Here is a 19004-nt window from a genome sequence, read left to right as displayed (position 1 = left end):
CTCTCGGAGCCAGTAGACTCTTCTTTTTATCGCTGTCAGGGTCTTCGAAGCTCATCACATTTATAAGGATATGCTAACTTCTTCCTTTACGAAGATGACTCTCTTTCTAGTCATCGATGTCATAATAGTGGCTGGACGATGGCGACGGCATTGTGACGGCATTCAAACGCTCAGTAACCTGCCATTCGGCCAGACGTTTCTCGCGTAGTTCCTGTGCGTTGAAACTTGGGTTCGAGTGCGCTCGTCGTGTGCCTCGATTCATGCTCATCTTGGCGTACTCGTTCTGTAGCGAGCGTAGTAAAGCTTCTTGCTCACCGATGGAATGCTCCATTTCATGGAAACCAGCGTTGGCCTGCAGTGCAGCTGTGGCTGCTGCTGCAGCCTCAGCCGACGAGTACGTGGAGCTGCCTATTGACAATGAACTATACGCCGACGAAGCCGAATTGTGCGCGGACGAGATCGAGCCAGAAGTTACGGAGCTGCAGCCATTCACTGGCTGGCTACTTCTCCGAGTTATGGGCGGACGGACACGACGAGTAGATTGCTCGTAGTGGTGCATTTGATGCTGTTGCTCCATGACTGAACGCTGCTGGTGGCCACCGAGATATTTGCGCTTCTCATTGTCCAGATACCGCTGTTTCAGTCGCTGCAATCGTTGTGCTTCCGAAATGGCTGCGTACATTGCCCCAGGACCGTCGCCGAGCATCGCAAACTCCACAGATACATCGTCATCGTCTATCTCTTCGTCATCATCGACGGTCGGCACGGTCGTGGATGCAGCCAATGTTCCACCAAGCAGGAAGTCGTCCATACGCTGGCCCCTACGATCAAGTCGACCAGAGTATAAGCAACGCAGGCAGAAGCGCTCGGGGATTACTGCGCTCGGGTGCTCAGCACTACGACTCTCGTGGTGTGGAAGACACAGTGTGAACGTCATGAGACACCGACCACAAGCTGCTTCACCACACGCACGGCACTGTGTCAAGTGCCGCTTTAGACGACCAAAGCGTTTACCGCATGCTGTGCACTGTAAGCGGTGGCGGCCGCGGGCTTTCAGGGCGTTACGACGAGCAAAGAACTGCTCTTTTGGCAGGACTAGTCCGTGACGCATAATGTACTTGACGTCAGCGCTGTGCCCCACCTCGACAAGAGTTGGTGCTAAACGTGTCAAGAACGACCGCGTCATAATAGCCGGTGCACTCCCACATGGATCTAGATAGCCGCGGGCGATCACCTGGACATTGTTAGCACGTTTGTCATGACAATACACGGTCGTGCAATTCATCTGAGCTCGTACGAGGTCAAATTCACGGCGGTTCATGGCATCGACGTGTTCGGGACCTAGAGAGCGCTGCACCTTAACCAGTAGCGGCTCGCCCCTAGGACCGACTACACGTTGCGAATACTCAACAAAGGCGAAGTCTCGAGGTGAGATGAACTTGTCGGCCGGGCTCAAATGGGCCAGCCACTCGACACCGAAGAAGTGGAACGGATCTTCTGGGGTCTGTGCTTCGAAGCCGCGTAGCACAGCTGCGTCAAGAAAGAGTTCGCGATACAAGTCCGTCATTACGGCACGTTCATCCAACGTAGCGTCGCAGTAGAGTCCGTACTCGACATCTTCAAGACTCATGTCGTGAATCTGTCCACTCACGACGTAATGACGCAAACCGCCATTGGAGGCGTCCGATGCGTCCTCCTGTTCGTCTGTGGTGACATCCTTCCCGCGCTTCTTGCGGTACAGTGCTACGTGTGGACGCTGGTAGTGTACCTTCCATTGTTGGCGGTGTTCGCCTACCAGCTCGTTGCTGTTGCTGTCCTCCCACGCGAACATGCTGGTGAGCTCAAGAGCATCGGCGATGAGCTGTTCACACGTCTCTCGAAGATCTTCCACCTGTTCCTCCGTCACATGCACATCTGGCAAATATTCCTCTGCGAGTGGAAAGCGTCTCCGGGGGTTCAAAAATTGCATTTCGATTGATAAGGCATCGCCACCTGCACTGCGGAATCCGTAGCCGTTGGTAGTGCCGGCTACGCTGACAGGCCCAGCGACGGTGGACGCGCTGTCCGAGCTGTTGGAACGCCTGGAAGACGTGTGGCCACTACTCATGGAAGCAGTTTGGCTTCCCCAGGAGATCCGATAATGCAGAAAAGGCTGTGACACGGTGCTGATGACACTGCCATCGGCGTCAAACCACTGCCATTGGGTTTGAGTCAAACTTTGACGCCTTGCTTGCTTGACAACCGCGTCAGTGATACATGCGCATGGGCAGGTCGAACCGGATAGTGGGCAGAACAGGAGCATACGGACTGAAGTCACTTCACTGAACTTCAGTCTGAAGTGATCAAAAGTGCTTGAAGCACGCAGACTTTAGGGATAATCTACGTGGACATGTACTGTATCCTAGTTTAGTTGTGTGGTACACATAAAGGCAACTGTTGAAGTGGGAGTGATTGTTCTCGTGTTGGTTTCCGTGGGGGGTGGGAAGTTGCCAAGCTTTGTTGCATGGCCAATATGATCAATGTGATCTATTTATAAGAATGTGTGGGATGTGGTGGTGGAATTTATCGGCACAGCAGCTCATTCGTTTCAACGGACTAATTTTGGTGTATCTGTGCTGAACGACATGTTGATCATTTCTCCTCTCGACTCCGCTTGCTCACAATTGATTCAAGGTACACGCTTCAAGGAAATACGTGTCTGCAAATATGATGAGTGAAAGCAACAATCTGCTGTATCATCCGCAAGGAGGAGGCTTTGATCGCCTCGAGGAAATGGAAGGTGGAGCCTTGACAAGATACCCAGTACTTCGCTCAGTCCCGGTACCGCCTCGCCCGTGGAGCACTCGCGGCGCGATCGCACTTCTCATGGTGTGTGGAGTGATATTCGGAGTGATAGCGATCGCAACTCTAAACGGATCCTCTAGTGAGACCACCACTGCTGATACTGCCGAGGCGACGAGTGCCGACGGAGTGTCGATTATCGGGGGATCAGGGCTTGGTTCAGGCAGTTTCGATGCTGGAACTGTGAAGAGTGACTCGTCGTGGATGGATGGCTCAGGTTTAAGCTCAAAAGCTGATGGCGATCTCACCGACTTATCAAATGACACATCAGTCGATGCAGCAAGCTACTCAACTGCTGCTTCTCAGGACTCCCAGCAAGAAGAATCGGCAAGCGGCTCAGATGACAGCATGGCAGCCTCATATATCGAAGACGTGCTAGGAGATTGGACGCGATTTGGATCATTTCAGAGCTCGACGTCAGATGCATCCGACTCTGAAAATGCGTCGGGAGATAACGATGAGGGTGACTTGATCTTCGCCTCCGATTCCCAAGATGCGTCCATGGACAGCTGGCTCACTGAGTCGACTTCAGAATCTCTAGATATTGATAGTGCTTCGGCATCATATTCTGACTGGCAAGGCTCGCTGTCAATGGGCGATGAAACTAGTGACTCCACGTCTGGATCGACAGATAGATCTCTTGAGTCGTAGCCTTGTAATTCAAAATAGCATTTAAACATGCAGTGAAGCGTTTTTAGTACTTTAAGGTAGAATAAAGTTTGATAAGTAGATTTGAGTGTCTGAGCTGTCCCAAAACTCTATCATTGCATATAATGTATCATAGGTTACTAGTACATGTAAAAAGGAGTTGTGTGAAACTTTTCGAAAATGGCGGTGGCGAAGAACTTGCTGGCTGTGCGTGCCAAGGTGGCAGGGGCTGTAGCTAAGACCACATGGAAACAACAGTGTACGTTGGTAGCGGTGAGCAAAACCAAGCCTTTGGAGGATCTGCAGGAGGCGTATGAGGCCGACCAACGACACTTTGGCGAGAATTACGTACGTGCCATTTCTTGCTTTACTTATTAACAATTTCTATCATAGTTACGCTATTGTGGTAATTGATAACACGTAGATCCAGGAGCTGACGCAGAAGGCGCCTCTCCTCCCGGCAGACATCAAGTGGCACTACATCGGTCACGTACAGTCCAACAAGGCCAAGCCACTCGTCCGTGACGTACCCAATCTCTTCGTCGTAGAGACTGTGGATTCTATCAAGATCGCCAATGCCCTCAACAAGGCGTCGGGTGAGTTCCGCACCGAGAAGCTCAACGTGATGGTGCAAGTGAACACCAGTGAGGAGGAGCAGAAGTCGGGCATCGATACCGATGGTTCAGTTGAGCTCGCGCGCCACATTGTGGCATCCTGCGAGCACTTGAACCTCACAGGGCTCATGACTATTGGACGATATGGTGACACCACTTCGGAGTGCTTCGACCGTCTGGTGGCCTGCCGTAAGAAGGTCGCTGAGGCGATTGGAAAGACTGAGACAGAGCTGGCGCTTAGCATGGGCATGTCCGGAGACTTTGAGCTGGCGGTAAGAACTGATAAGAGTTTGTGATGATAGCGTGGAGCCCTGATTAATTGCGAATTTGATATGCTTAGATTTCTTGCGGAAGCACTCACGTCCGTGTCGGATCGACGATCTTCGGTGCCCGCAACTACGCGAAGAAGGAATAGGGAGCGGAACAGAAACATCACTCGTTTTAGCAATCTAGAAAGATCAAAGATCTAGATTCTAGATGAATTAGAGCAGCTCAAATGCTAAGGCGGATTGCAAGTCTAAGTTGCCGTTCTTGTTGTTCTCCGACCATTTCACAGCCATCCGCAGTGCATCCTCTGTTGGTATACATTCTTTGGTGGGATCTTCCTCTTCTTTCCGCTTTTCTTGGTGACGATCGAGTCTCTCTTTCTCCTGTCGAACAATGTCTTCCATGTCGATGTAGGTCGTCTCCGGCTCGTTCGGGTACATTTCCCGCCATGTTTTTCCAGCCTCTGTTGCCTTCTTTTGCATGTCCTCGACCTCAGCACGTCTCTGCTTCCGCTTGGACTCAGCCTCCTTCGCCTTCTGTTCACGCTCAACTCGCCGTTGTTCCAATATGTGCATGGACATCATATCCTTCCGATGAAATCGATCCTCAGGTAGTTCTTCGTCTTCCAGTACGGGGTCCCATCGTGGCGTAGCTCTCGATGTGATTCCGAACGGGTCATTCTTCGACTCCGCTGCGTTGGCCAGATGGAACATCTCCAATAGTGACTTGGGTTTTTCATTAGCACAGTTAGCTGGACCCTCGCAAACGTCTCCACCCTCTTCGTCTAGCGCCCTTGCCAATAGCCACGGAGCTGAGCCGCAGTCAGGTCCAACACCCTCCCATGACTTATCGATTTGCAGTGTTATCTCCATCGTATTGCGACCCTGATCCAAGCAGACTTTAGCAGAGTTTAAATCTACGGGATACGGGAGAAAGATCTCTGCACGAAAGTACAGAACGTGTTAGTCTTTGCCAACACTGAGCGAGTGGATAATACTGCAATTACCCGTATCGTGATGACTAACGGTCTTGACGCTCAATAGCTCAGCGTGTAATTCCAGTTCAATGTCACTTGCTGCTTGTACCTTGTTTTGAAACGTAATGGAGACGATCAACCGATCTCCCGCTTGCTCCAGCACCTCAGGTGACAACGGTATACTGTCCTTCGAAACGGAAGGAAGTCGCGTGCAGGCCGTACGGGTATCGTTGCACTCCTCAAATAGCTCATACGTCGCTGTGGCTGTCTTTGGCGCGTTCGGAGTTTTCTTTGCAGTAGATTCTGCCTTGCCAGTCTTCTTTAAAGCAGTTGCCTTATTTGCGGCAACTTCTTGGATGATTGGAGCCTGCGTTTTGCGTATGTAGTGCTTTGGTGGTGGTAGCTCTCCACGGTATGTCAGTCGTGGCAGTTTGTAGCGATCGTCGAGCTTGATTTTGTACTACATCAAGCCACACAACATGTCAATGTAACAACACCAAAGTAATAAATTCATCTCGCACCTTCTGGTCGATGTACTCGATCGCAAGCTCGCACACAAAGTTGCGGAATGCTCCTGTTTTGTCAGCTTGACAGTCTTCAACGACTTTCGAGTTCACTGCCACGTCAAAAGCCAGCGAGCTCACTCCCTTCTTGTCCTCAACCTCATGTGGAGCACCTAGACTGAGCGGAACGTGAATTCCCTACCCAGCAGTCGAGTTCAGTTGAATATTTTAGGCACGTTTCCAGGTCATGGTGAGAGCTCAAATTTGTTCCTTACTTCTTGCTCCTTGCCTTCATCGTCCAGCTTTTTCTTCTCTGAGAACGCTTGAATTTCATCCGCATATACTACATTTACAAAAACCTATTACATGGTAACATCAGCTCTACAAAAGGTGAAAGCAACCTCCGAGCTGATCGCTGTCGCACCTTCTTTTTGTTCTTAACATCGGTTGTCTTCATGACGAAGCCAGGCTTCACATCAATGTACACCTACCACCACAAACACCAAAGGTTAGCCTTCTATCCCCGTTGGCACTCCCATACCCATCGTACCCCCTCTGGAGTGGCTTTCAAGCCATCATTCCCCATAATCTTGTCACCAGGAAACCGCGGCTTGAAATCTACCCCACATCAGTACCGGCAATATAATACACCACCATAATCAGGTTAGACAGGTTCCCATGACCACTGCAGGCTAGACTCATACCAGACGAGATGGTGTCGGCGGCCCCTCCTCGTCCACCTGCTGAGCTCTTTAGCATGTCGAGCAATGCTACATCTGCGTCACCTTGTGGTGCACCAGCGGAGCTCTCTGGTCCCAGTCCTGCGGCCTGCAGTTGACTCTGCATTGTGGCAATAAACTGCTCGTAGCCTTCCGGATCCGTCTTCTCCAAATTATCCAACCACTGCGCGGCACATTCACGAGGCGGTGAGCTGGGGTTTAGCCTCGGTTCTATATAGAAGTCACACGTCTTCAGCATAAGTTAGCAACGGGGAAACGTACATCGGCATACTGCTCCATGGCCGCGTCGTCCACAGGCGCGTCCATTGTCGTCGGCGAAAAGTCACGAAATGTGAAAAGCAACTCGGGTAAGTTCGATATGAAAGTTTTACAAAAATCTAGCCCGTCATAGCTATGACTCAAGGAGTCTTTCATAGGATATGATAATGCAGGAGCTGACATGAGCTGAATGCCTGTAGCACTACTGTAGGATGGCTACGCAGAGATGACACCAATCGAGCGGTAGCAGTTAAGAGTGACAACAGAGCAGAGGGCGCCGTGGATTTGACTCGTTCTTTCATTTAGCCCAGCTCGTTGGGGTTACGACGTGCACGGAGCGACTTACTTCAGGCCATGCGCAAGATCCCAACAGTTCGTTTGTAGCAATGGTGTTAGCTGCACCAAAAGCCACTTACATGAGGTCCACGAACGGCTGCGCAGCCATGGTGATAGGCTTGGTGCCCTTGGCCTTCAGGGTGTAGGCGGCCTTAGGCTGTCCGGGGGTACGCTTAATCTGAGCGCGGACGCCAGTGGCACGAGCCTCTTTCTTCTTCAGCTCGTTCTCCTTAACGCGCGTGAGGAAGCCCAGACGGCACTTCGACTGGTGCACGTGCTCAATGCGCACGTTGATGTGCTTGTGGATGATGCGGTTGCCCACAATCTTGTTCACACGCACACCGACGGCACGCTTGGTCACGTTGTACACGCGGCCGGTACGGCCGTGGTAGAACTTGTGGGGCATACCCTTCTGCACGGCACCGTTGGCCTTAATGTCAACGTAGTCGCCGACCTTGAACGTACGCAGGTACGTCGACATCTTGATCATGCCGCTCTGACGGAACGGGCGGGCGAACATGTCGCGCGTGCGAGCGCGGTAACCAAAGGAGTGCGGCATCTTTGACTAAGCTGTAGCAAATACATTACCCACACAAATTCGTTAGTAGCTGTACTCGCAGGGATCGTCGGCGCCATTCGAAGCCATATTTGTGAACGAGAGAGCGCTGCTGACACGACGACAGTAGAATCATCACTGAAAACACCATGTTCTCTTCGGGACGGAGCGTCGTCTATCTGTTATGATATCTCCAGTCGTTGGCCTGTTTCTCCGTCATTTTCTTTGCTTTGACGTTTATTCCTACGAACGCCTCCGCCCCAATTGGATTGGTGTATCTGATCCCCCACTGTATGCCGCTCAGCATTGCGCTCTCTCCTCCGCGCGGTCTCATGCATCAAAAAGCCTCGCCTACCTGCAAAAGTCGAACGAGACAAGAAGAACTGCGTCGAGAGAGGCTTTGGGCGTTGCTCGGACCGTGAAACTATTGGCCGCGGAGGCGCCAGCATACAAATATCAAGTTGGTGACCTTAACAGCCAATCAACTGCAAGAAGTAACAAGCTTTGAAATGCTCGAGTAAGTACGATCACAAGCTGAAAACCCGACCCGTCGCGGGTTCGTATTTGAGCGGAGCTTTTTTACGTACTGTACACTTCGACCCCTTCATAGTTGTGGTCATATCCTGCGACGCCAAATTGGTGCGATGGAGGACGAGGACTTCGGCGAAGATGTGCTAGTGACGACGCGTGGGGATGGCGCTAGCATTAAGGAAGAGGCCAAGACGGAGGAGTCCAGAGCTACGTGGGAAGCTAGTGAGGATTCCGCAGTTAAAACTGAGAAGAAGGATGACGATGAAGACGAGGACGAGGAGCTCTATGGCGGCGTCTCCATCAAGCTCAACGCGTCTGCGACGTCACAGGCTGAAGCTGCAGCAGAGGCCGCTGCTGCTGCTGCGAATAATCCATCTGCATACAAACCCAGTGACAATCCGGCGGCGGACTCAGATGACGATGAGGACGACGAAGACGTGGCCATCGTGCTGAGCACAGACCACGGCAGCAAACCTACGCTGCGCTTCACAGGTGGTGGCAATCGCTACGTGCGTGGCAGCTTTGGTGGCACGCAACATGGAGGTACTGGAGCTCCGGGAGCTGGAGCCATAACGGGCTCTCAACCTGGAGATGTGGGCGGGTCCACTGTGGACGGAGTGGACGATATGGCGATGTTTGGGGGACGACGCACAGCATTTGATGTGGATATTGACCTGCTTGAGGACAGACCTTGGCGCAAACCTGGTGTGGATATCTCCGATTATTTTAATTACGGGTTTGATGAGCACAGCTGGAGAGAATACGCTGGCCGGCAGCTGCGATTGAGACGCGATTTGGCCGTGGAAAAGTCGAGAGAACAAGCGTCCAGACAGGCGGTGAATGCAGCTAATCAACAAGCCATGCGAGATCGTGATGCGAAGATGCAAGGACGAGGGGCAGGCGGGATGCCACCGCGTGGGTTCCCTGGACCGATGAAGCAGGAAGGCGGAGACGAGCGGTCAGGAGAGTGGGGCACTGGTGGCAATGGGATGCCTCCCATGGGCGGTGCTCCACCTCGGGGAGGTGGCTTTATGGGCGGCCCTCCTCCGCGGGGATGGCATCCTGGAATGGGTCCACCGCCGGGCTTTATGGGGCAGCAGAACTGGAACGGTCCTTCGATGGGAGGCGCACCGTGGGGCTCGGGGCCCGGTAGAGGCCCACCTTGGATGGGCGGCAGAGGTCGCGGAGGTGGCCGTGGGGGCTTTGATGATCGCGGGCGCAGTGGTAAAGACGACCGTGATGATAGACGCGGTGGTCGATCCAGAGAAGCAAGTCGCGATCGGTCGAGATCTCGTGATCGCTCTCGTCGCGAGGAGTCAAGAGGAAGCGGTCGACGGGATGGTGGAAAAGACGCTAGCGAGAAGGACCGAGGCCGTGACAGAGACCGAGATGATAGACGTGGACGCGAACGTGATCGAGGCCGTGAACGTGGCCGTGAGGATAGCCGCGACAGTGGACGTGACCGTGATCGCGGGCGTCCTCGAGAGCGCGACGGACGCGGAGGAAGTGGATCAGTAGAGCAGGACAGAGCGAGTGGACGCAACCGGGGAGACCGAGGTGGACGCTCTCGCTCTCGCGACCGTGATTCTCGCAAGCGAAAGGGGCGAGATGAAAGCTCTGGCAGCAGCCGAGGTCCCAGCAAGCGGCGGCATTAGACAGACCAACGCCTCAACATCCAAGACAAATAAGGAGTTGCGTTTAAACTTTGATTGTTATCTACACGCTCGGTGTACCGGTAGTTAGATCTGCTTGTGCAGCCAGAGCTCAGTCTCCATCTTGTCCAGGTCCTGTGCCGTCACCTGAAGCGCAGCCACAGCATTGCCCTGGATGGCGTCCACAGGCACAAACGTCATCCCCGGCATGCTCTTGACCTTCCCTCGTGCAGTTACAGTCCTGTGATATGCCTTGGCCAGCTCCACCTCGCTTGAGAACGCTGTTGCCACGTAGAAGGTGCGTACGTGAATGACACGGTCCCAGGACATCATAGCTTGCACCAGGCAGTCCAGTGCACACGCCCAGATGCCCTCAGCAACGGCCTTCGCCAACGTCCGCGTGTCCGAAACCTCTGCATCGCCATCAACGGATGCAGTACACATGATCTGGCACAACGCTCGTGGAATTATACTACTCTGCCAGTCGAAGCGCATGTTGTTTGAAACAATTGTGCTCGTAAAGCTACGAGGCACCAGATACTTCAGCGCAATGTGCGTGAGTGCCTGGAGCTCCACTTCCACCAGGGCGTTACGTGGCAAGCGTGACAGCTGAACAACCAGCAAAGGAGCCTCCTTGACGAACTCCACGCGCGCCTCGTTCTTGTCCACTTCTTCGTCACTCTCGTCACTGTCGTTGTCATCTTCAAACTCATCCATCAGTTCGGCGTTGGTAAGCAAATGACGTCGACTTTCGACTAGCAGACGCTCCCGAGCTTCATGATCGTCCAGGTCTCCGGTGGTGTAGATGACACCAGAGCACACGTGACGCAAGTTCGATTGAAGAGCTTCCAAGACGCGACAGGCATTGCGAAAGCATTGTAGTGTCTGAGCTGCACGGTCACCTGGTACTAGCTCCATCGTCTGAGGGTATAGAGCGATTTGTCCAGCCAACAATATAAGCGCTCGGTGCAGCACATTCGCTTGACTGTAGGGACCAATACAGCAAGGAGCCCACGCTGAGATGCTCTTTACATGTAAAACGTCACGGCGCACACGCAGAGACTGCAGCTTCTGTACGCCACTGCCGCGTAAGGCGAGGCAATCCAAGAGAACACGAGCGGGGACATTTGCCAGCGCCTTCACTTCCACACAGCTGCGGGAAGGAGGCAGATTTTGACCCAGGTGCTGGATGTACTCGGCGTTGAGTTGTCCGAAGGAGGCCATATCTTGGACGTACAGATGCACAAAGCACACGTCAGCTAGCACCATCTTTTGGCTCTTCAGGATAGCCTCCAGTTGAGCGATAACATCTGTCATTTCCTCCTCCAGAGTGACTGATTGGTCGCCAGCCTGGCTGCTCATGATGCCCGAAAGATGCAGCTGGTCGCGGAACTGACCGAAAGCAGGCACGACTTCCTTTGCTGGCTCTGGAGTGAGAGCGAGCATGGTGGCCAGCTTCTTGTCCGTGGGGCTTTTATTACTGACTGACTCGGTGGGAGGAGTCTCGGGGACTCTAGAGGCCAAGTGCGATGGGTCAGCACGCTCCTTGTCTTCCAGATGGCACTTGTCTATCGACAAGAAGGCCACAGGCGCGATGTAGTCGTCCGAGTGGAGCACCGTGTGGCTCTCATCGCTGTAAAGACAGTAGCAGCGTTAGATATTTCAATCGGCATCTAAGCTTCCTTACAAATCACAAGACGTACATGACGATGCGCCTCTTGAACAACGGGCAGTCAAGCGTGAATGTCTCGTACTCGCCACCTTCTCCGCAAACGTTCATCTGGTACTTCTCCTTCTACTCGGAGCACAAAGATATCACACCAAAATTGAGCAAACGGTACAGTGCATTCCCAGTATTCAAATCTTTCCCGGAACTTACCAGCATCATGAGTTGAGGCTGCAGCTCCGCAATTGTCTTTCCCAAGTGCCTCCGGGGCTGCAGTCCAATAGACGCCGCCTTGATTAGAATGGCCTCCATCTCCGAGTCAACCATCTCCTGTAGTAACTCGGTCTGTTCGCGACGCCACAGGTAGCCCAACGACGTGAGCCCTAGTCTCGTGCAGCTACAACAACCGTTGTCATTAAATACGCCATCGATGTCACAAGTTGACAACGTGCTCTACTCACACATTCTCCACCCGGTTGCGCTGGTAACTGGAGAAGATTGCGCCGGTGCAGACGCCCTGGACGTCCGGGAACTGCTGCTTGACCTTCTGCAGCAAGCGGAACAGGTCCTCGACCTCGTCACCACTAGCAGACTCGTGATAGTTTATGTCCGTGGCGACTGCAGTGCCCGTGATGGTTTCTGAAACCAACGGCAGCTCCATACTCTCGGCAATGAGCCCCACAGTCTGGTGGCCAACGCTCTGGAACATGAACGAATCGATCTCGGCGTCGTCGGCCGAGAGCTCCGACGGCGGATGTAAGTGCGCTAGACACACGATCTCGTGGCCGAAGCGCACACACTCCATCATGGCATAGCAGCTGTCCTTGCCACCGCTCACAAGAGCCACCACGCGCATCTTTGCAGGCTAGATTGGAGGCGTCTTGATGCTCGAGGGAAAGCGATAGTGAGTAACTATCATTGCTCATTTTGATGCTTGGACGGGAACAAACTGTAGCCATCTCAGCTTCAGACCTGATGTCTGATACACCACGAAATTGACGCACACCAAAAAAATTGTTGCGGGAAATGTGGTCAGGGGCTAATGGTAACCAAATATCATATGATATTTTTGATAGTAATAGTACTATTTTCGATATTAAATATTAATAGTAACTCATTTTTGCAAAAGCTAACATAATATTTTTATATTAGCTCGGAGAACTGACAAATATTAGATACTACATGATATTTTATGATATTTTCCCACTTAAGTACGTTTCTTGCCAGCTTACCTCTGTGAACCGAGCGGAGCCAAATAACTTTTTCGATCAGGTTCTAGAAAAGCAGTAGGCTTTAAGACTGACGAGTATTTGCTCTAGTATTTCACTGTGACACAGACAAAGGCGATCGAGATGGAAAACTGCAAACGCTTGCAGCTGTTTAACGTTGATAGAGCGAAATCAAGACATTTGTTCTTGTTCTCTTCCGATCTCCTCGTCGACATCGTGCGTCTAATAAACCTGCTGCCTGTGGCGCTAGATTAATGCGCTCAGCAGTGCCAACACACAACGCCAACCTTGCCGTCACTCACAATTGTCCCGGTACTCACGGTTGATTAGTAATACTTCAGCTAGTCGAGCGTTAACGACATCTGATTAGTTAATGTAGCCCGATTACGCAATCATTGAAAAATATAATATCGTATTAACTAATATTAAGTTGATATTTAATAATATCATATTGTCTCAAAAGAAAATATTAGGTGATATTTTTTATATTAACTGGTCTACAGGTGATATTTTCACAATATTAACTTCACCGATTTTGGAGTTACCATTAACCCCTGAATGTGGTACACTTAAACTGTGGTCCACACACTGAAAGTCGTCTTATTTGCGCAGCCCGCACAATGGCGGGGCGTGCTGTGCTGCTGAGCGACATCCAGAGCGTGTTGAGTCTAGCTAGACGTCGCCACGGCTACCTTTTGACCTGGACGAACGGTCAGCACTCGAAGAAGGTGCGGAAACGTCTTGTGGACCGCATAATCTTCGCTTAAACATCTTGTTGCAGATAGCTAACACGCTCACTCTAATTGCTGCAGGAGAGCCCCGTGGCAGTCTTCCAGAGCTTCTCACTGCTTCGTGGACGTCTGCTGAAATGCGAGAGTAAGTGAGCACGCAAAAATGCTGTCGAATGGTCTCAGTTTGACACTTTCTCGACGTTATGGGAGAAGATATGGAGGAGCTTTCGCCCGTGACCGTCGTCAAGCCCTTTCTGGACGTGATCCGCCACGAACACGCCGGCAGTACAGTCACGGGAGCGGCACTGCAGGCTGTGATGAATTTCCTCCACTCGTGGCCCTGGACGGATGTGAAGGACCAAAACGCAGCAGCAGACGCTGTTTCAGACATTGTGGACGCTGTGAGCCACTGCAGATTCCAAGAGACAGGAATCGAGAGCGACCAGAACGTCCTAGTACTGGTCGTCCACGTGCTTCACGCTGTAGTGCGCTCTTCCTGCGGTACCAGACTCTCGGATCACTCCATGTGGCAGCTGGTAGAGTCGCTGTATGCGCTCAGTCGTGGCAATCGACACGATGTACGTGATTAATTGCTCGTGTTGACTAAGCGTGAATACTGATAGACTTGTTGTGTGCTCGTACAGCCACATATTACGCTGCCACTGCGATCGACAGCCACGAACTTCCTACATGACACTGTGGCCTTCATCTTCTCCAACCCTGCTATCTATTCGGACGTGGCTCCTGCTACCGACTCTGCGTCGGAGCCACTAAGACCGGGTTTTGGACTGCCGTGTGCTGTGAAGATCGCGGGCTTCTTCTGTCAGAAACTACATCAGAAGAACTACGTGCCACCTCCAGCTCCAGACGCACCTGCCACACCGAGTGGGAACACGACGAGTCGGCGCGAAGTCTTGCTGTCCTTTTCGTTACTTCAACGTGCGCTGATGGCATGTGACGCTGAGCTTATTACGGGTGTGCCAGCGCTGATGCTCTTCATCAAGGACGATCTGTGCAGCGCCATCTTGCGCTACTGCCGCCTCGGGTACGTGCTGCTTATGTGTGTGTGTACTAGTGTATCACGCCAATCTAACGCGCAACTAACGTGCAGCGCCTGTGCCGAGCTCAAGATTCCAGTCGTGTGTCTCGAATTGATTCGGCTGCTGTGGTCAAAGCTGCGCTCGGAGCTCAAAATGCAGGTGGAAGCGCTGTTTAATGGCGTGTTCTACCACACGCTGCACTGGTGTCTGGCAAACATGGATGTAAGCAGCCCAGACTTCCCGCATGGGAATGACACCGCCCCACCGACTGCAGATGCAAACGGCCAGACGGACAGCAAAGCTGCGACGATGGTGGACGCCGCTCTGGACGAGTTCTCAGGGGAAATGCTGTCCAAGAACCGGCTGTTCGGCATTTCGTTTGAGATCCTCGACTGCTTGGTGGACCTGCTGGCGGAGGCGACGTTGCTGCCAGATCTGTATGTGAACTACGACTGCGACGGCAACCGCTGCGACTTGACGCAGACGCTGTTTGAGCTGCTTTCGCAGACTGCGCAACAGTCCCACGTCGCTTGCTTTGAATCGCACGAAGAAACGCATTTCTTGTGGGCTCAGGCCGTCGGGGAGATTGCGCTTCGTGGGATGTTTAATGCGCTGTACGTCGTGCATCTTCGCACCCATCCGGAAACACCTGCCGTCAGTGGAGATGGCAGCAGTGGCCCCAGTGACGAAGAAATGAACGAGGACACGCTTCTAGTGGACCAGGAGACGCCATCTCCAACCGAAGACGCCGAAGAGTTCGCTTCGGCTGAAGTTTTGTTCAAGAAGCGACAACGCAAGAAGTTTTTCCAGCACGGTATCCAGGAGTTCAACCGGAAGCCTCTGGCTGGCATCAAGTACTTGCAGCAGAACACGTTCCTGCCGACCCCACTTGACAGCATTTCACTGGCGACGTTCCTGCGGTCGCTTCCTCAAGGTCTGAACAAGAATGCAGTCGGTGTATACCTGGGCGCCATGGGCAAGGAAGTCAAGGGCTTCGAGAAGACGGACATCCACGAAGCCGATTCGATGGATTTCCATCGCGACGTCCTCACCAACTTCGTGCGGTCGTTTAACTTTGAAGGCGAGAGTATCGTCGCTGCTCTGCGTATGTTCCTCGCAAGTTTCCGTCTCCCGGGGGAGGCGCAGCAGATTGACCGCATCTTGAACACGTTCTCGCTCCAAGTGTACGAACAGTGTCGCGAGCGGTTCCTCATGGCGTCTGTGGACGTGGCGTATCTGCTGTCGTTCAGCCTCATCATGCTGAACACGGACCTCCACAACCCGAATATCCGACCGGACAAGAAGATGAAGCTGGCAGACTTTATCAGGAACAACAAGAACTACGGTCTGGAGGTCTCCAAGGGCCTTGATCTGCCCGAGGATTTCTTGACGGAGCTGTACAACACCATCTCGAAGGACGAGGTCAAGACGTTTGAAGACGGAGGCAAGCACGGGGAAGTGACGAGCGATCGATGGAAGGATCTACTCAACCAGGCCGAAAGCGACCCGCGCAACTCGCGCTTGATTGTGCACCAGCCTTCACTGCATCCCCGGTCCTCCAGCACACCTCGAGGGATTGGCGTCCAAGGCGCCAGTTTCGCGCCGCTGGCACCTGATGCGATGCGGAAGATGAAGCAGGCTCGACTTACTAAGAGCGCCTCCAGCCCTGCAGCCAAGAGCGGAACGTGGATGCAGCAAGAGGGTTTGTATGGACTTGTCTCTCTCTATCCCTCGTCAGGCAACCAATACGACCGCCACATCTTCGAGTTGGTCCAGCAGAACCTCGTTCGAGCGTTCAGCAGTGTGTTCCAGCAGTTTGTCGTGGATTCCCAGGCCAAGGATGCAGCTCGAGGAGACGATCTCTCGGTTGGGAGCAGCTATGACATGCACTATGTCCCTCAGAAGAGTGCCCTGCAGCTGGCCTGCAACGGCTTCGTGTTGTGTGCAGCGGTGGCGTCTCATTTGTCGCTGGTGGAGCACTGCAACGCGCTGTTTATCCGGCTTTGCAAGTACACGGCGCTGATCTCGTCGGACATTTATCCGGTGGGCTACAACGGCCGCGAGAACGGGATCTGGGCGTATTGCGACAACCAAAGTGCCCCCGTTGCGACTGCCGCCGTGCTTAAGCTTGTCAGCACGTGCAGCTTGTCACTGCACAGCCGCTCATGGAAGTTTTTTTTCCATATCGTTAGCGGATTGCGCGAGTTCCACGCCCTGCCATCTCGGATTCTGTATCCTAGTGATGAGATGAAGCTGGAGCTGATGACACCTGACGAGCGTCTTGAGTTTATCGACCTGGTGTACCAGAACAAGGAAGAATTGGTGCGGAAGATTGCGCTCAGTGCTCAAGAGCAGGATGGCGGCAATGGCGATTCCGGTGGCTTTTTCAGTGGCGTCGCGTGGCTGCTGTCTGCTCTTGACTCGAATCTAGGAGGGTCCGCGCCTGGATCCACTGCCCCGTCCAAGTCTCAGCTATCTCCGGGATTCGAGCGGTATCAACCGAGTCCAGCTGAGCTCGCTTTGCACACTGAAGACCTCGTGATCGAAGGGAAAACTCCAAAGAAGCAGCCTTCTGAAGGCGAGCAGGACCCGAGAGACGAGTTTGGCACGGACCAGTGGATCCGAACCACTTTGCAGCCGTACCGACTCGAGTTTCTGATGCAAGACGTGGCCAGTTTGCCATCGCGGGCGTTGGCTGAAGCGATCGAAGCGCTGCACGACGAGATTTTGCTGGTGCTGCGAGGTCCTGACGATAGCGAGGCACAAAAAGACCGGAAAAGGGCCACCAAGTTGTCGCTCAGTCAAGGAGGCTGTGTGTTGTTTGAGCACCTGTTGAGTCAAGTGATCGCACTGAGCGGATCGCTGTTTGATGGCGGTGCAGACGATGACGACGGCATCTCGGCTGTGCTGGAAGCGCACTACACGCAGATCCTGGAGTTTCTGCGTCCTGTGCTACTCACCAATCACAGTCTTAGTGGACTGACGTACGAGAACGCGTGTTTCTTGCTGCACAAGTCCATCAACGGGTTGTTTGCGTGGGTCACGCGTACACGCAGTGACGCGAATGGGATTTTGTTGGTGACGTTCTTGAGCACGATGATGGAGATGAGTGGCGACGACGAGCTGATGGGACCTTTCCTGACGCCGATAATGTGTGGATTGGATCGATATGTGGCGCTGGTGCAGCCCATCAACCTGCACTACTCTCGCATGGACTGGCTGACGATCTGTAACTTGATTAGCTGGTCAGTTGGACGGTCCCACGCTGCGTCGCACGGCTTCGGACTGCTGGAGCGGCTTGTGACGGAGAAAATATGGAATGGCGACGGGAACGAGATTCTCATCAGCGACTGCTTTACGAAGATGATCATGTTCGCGATGAAGACTCGCGACCCCCACGATTCGTGGGCTCCGTCGAGGCCTGTTGACCTGCTTCTGTTCATGTTCGACACACTGCGTCCTGACGCGCCCAACTACGTTGAAGAACGCTTGCGCTTCTTGGGCGGGATGGCTGTTGTGTCGAGACACTTGCTGTTGCATCAGATCAAGCAGGAGCTTCCCAATGAGCTGGTTGTGACGGCAATTGAAGGACTGAAACACATGCTAAGTGAGCACGCGGGAACGGACCAATCTTTCAAGCCCATGGCCTGGCTGGATGTGCTTCGATACGGATTGGTTCCTGTTGGTTTCGACCTGCTCAACGATGCTGGGCCCAAGCATTCCGGTGGAGGGATGCACTTCGGAGACAACGAGGAGGAAACGAACTCACCTTTCCTGTACTACCGACGACAGCTGCCGTCCACGAACGACGACGGCGTGTTGAAGCACCCAGCTAGCGACACTAAGAAGCCAATTGGACGTCGTCGCCGACCGTCAACGATGAAAGACCCGCTAGCTCTACGCCCGCACGTGGTTGTGGTCCAGTTGCTGTCACTTGTGGTGTGTGAAGAGCTGACGAAGCTGCAGACTTGTGCGAAGTTCCAGTCCGTGTGGGAAGATGTGGCCGAGTTACTGGTGGGGTTACTGGAGTACACAGCTATGGAGAACCCTCCTCCGGCGGGGGAAGCTGCGAGCGGAGAGGTTCTGATTGCAGCGCTGGAGCGTCGAAGTGTGCTCTCGGCCCACGAAGAGATTCTCGAACATAGTAAGGGGATTGTCAGACGCTTGACGGTGATTGAAGACGAAGAGACCAAAGAGCAAGAGGAGAAAGAACATGAGGAAGCCAAGTCGACGCTGCAGCCTAACGTGTTGATGCAGGTGCTGGAAGAGAAGTGTCGCTCGAACCCGGATTTGCTGGCTCAGCTCTTCTCTTCGAAGGACGAAACTGGATCGACTGGAGGATGCACTCCCCCTGTTGAAGAGGTCGATGGAGAGTCAGTGGACGAGGCAAACGACGACGCGAGATAAACCGGAAGG

General features: G+C 53.2%; 7 protein-coding genes across 7 annotated transcripts; 3 read left to right on the top strand and 4 right to left on the bottom strand.

Annotated features, from left to right (window-relative positions):
- Window positions 1-106: 106 nt before the first annotated feature.
- Window positions 107-2107, bottom strand: PITG_00944 (uncharacterized protein; the record flags this gene model as incomplete). The annotated part of the gene is made up of 3 exons (XM_002909438.1): window positions 107-496; window positions 581-1696; window positions 1748-2107. 3 exons carry the CDS (start codon window positions 2105-2107, stop codon window positions 107-109), a joined length of 1866 nt encoding a protein of 621 aa, XP_002909484.1.
- Window positions 2108-3669: 1562 nt separating this feature from the next.
- On the top strand, window positions 3670-4518 carry PITG_00943 (proline synthetase co-transcribed bacterial protein; the record flags this gene model as incomplete). Its single annotated transcript, XM_002909437.1, has 3 exons — window positions 3670-3837; window positions 3914-4375; window positions 4444-4518. 3 exons carry the CDS (start codon window positions 3670-3672, stop codon window positions 4516-4518), a joined length of 705 nt encoding a protein of 234 aa, XP_002909483.1.
- Window positions 4519-4585: 67 nt separating this feature from the next.
- On the bottom strand, window positions 4586-6917 carry PITG_00942 (uncharacterized protein; the record flags this gene model as incomplete). Its single annotated transcript, XM_002909436.1, has 9 exons — window positions 4586-5310; window positions 5377-5614; window positions 5696-5806; window positions 5868-6047; window positions 6125-6208; window positions 6274-6336; window positions 6400-6467; window positions 6554-6752; window positions 6851-6917. 9 exons carry the CDS (start codon window positions 6893-6895, stop codon window positions 4586-4588), a joined length of 1713 nt encoding a protein of 570 aa, XP_002909482.1.
- A 195-nt stretch (window positions 6918-7112) lies between these two features.
- Window positions 7113-8114, bottom strand: PITG_00941 (60S ribosomal protein L21-1; the record flags this gene model as incomplete). Its single annotated transcript, XM_002909435.1, has 2 exons — window positions 7113-7753; window positions 8095-8114. One exon carries the CDS (start codon window positions 7740-7742, stop codon window positions 7260-7262), a length of 483 nt encoding a protein of 160 aa, XP_002909481.1.
- Window positions 8115-8383: 269 nt separating this feature from the next.
- Window positions 8384-9976, top strand: PITG_00940 (pre-mRNA polyadenylation factor, putative; the record flags this gene model as incomplete). Its single annotated transcript, XM_002909434.1, has 1 exon — window positions 8384-9976. The coding sequence occupies one exon, from the start codon at window positions 8384-8386 to the stop codon at window positions 9923-9925; it is 1542 nt and encodes a 513-aa protein (XP_002909480.1).
- A 33-nt stretch (window positions 9977-10009) lies between these two features.
- PITG_00939 (uncharacterized protein) lies at window positions 10010-12444 on the bottom strand (the record flags this gene model as incomplete). Its single annotated transcript, XM_002909433.1, has 6 exons — window positions 10010-10306; window positions 10352-11334; window positions 11404-11555; window positions 11626-11717; window positions 11802-11985; window positions 12050-12444. The coding sequence occupies 6 exons, from the start codon at window positions 12442-12444 to the stop codon at window positions 10010-10012; spliced, it is 2103 nt and encodes a 700-aa protein (XP_002909479.1).
- A 993-nt stretch (window positions 12445-13437) lies between these two features.
- PITG_00938 (uncharacterized protein) lies at window positions 13438-18995 on the top strand (the record flags this gene model as incomplete). Its single annotated transcript, XM_002909432.1, has 6 exons — window positions 13438-13545; window positions 13630-13693; window positions 13762-14126; window positions 14193-14593; window positions 14660-18743; window positions 18828-18995. 6 exons carry the CDS (start codon window positions 13438-13440, stop codon window positions 18993-18995), a joined length of 5190 nt encoding a protein of 1729 aa, XP_002909478.1.
- Window positions 18996-19004: the final 9 nt, after the last annotated feature.

The sequence above is a fragment of the Phytophthora infestans genome, genomic scaffold (assembly GCF_000142945.1).
Source record: "Phytophthora infestans T30-4 supercont1.1 genomic scaffold, whole genome shotgun sequence".
In the NCBI taxonomy this organism is placed as follows: Eukaryota; Oomycota; class Peronosporomycetes; order Peronosporales; family Peronosporaceae; genus Phytophthora; species Phytophthora infestans.
This window is presented reverse-complemented; position numbering and strand designations above follow the sequence as displayed.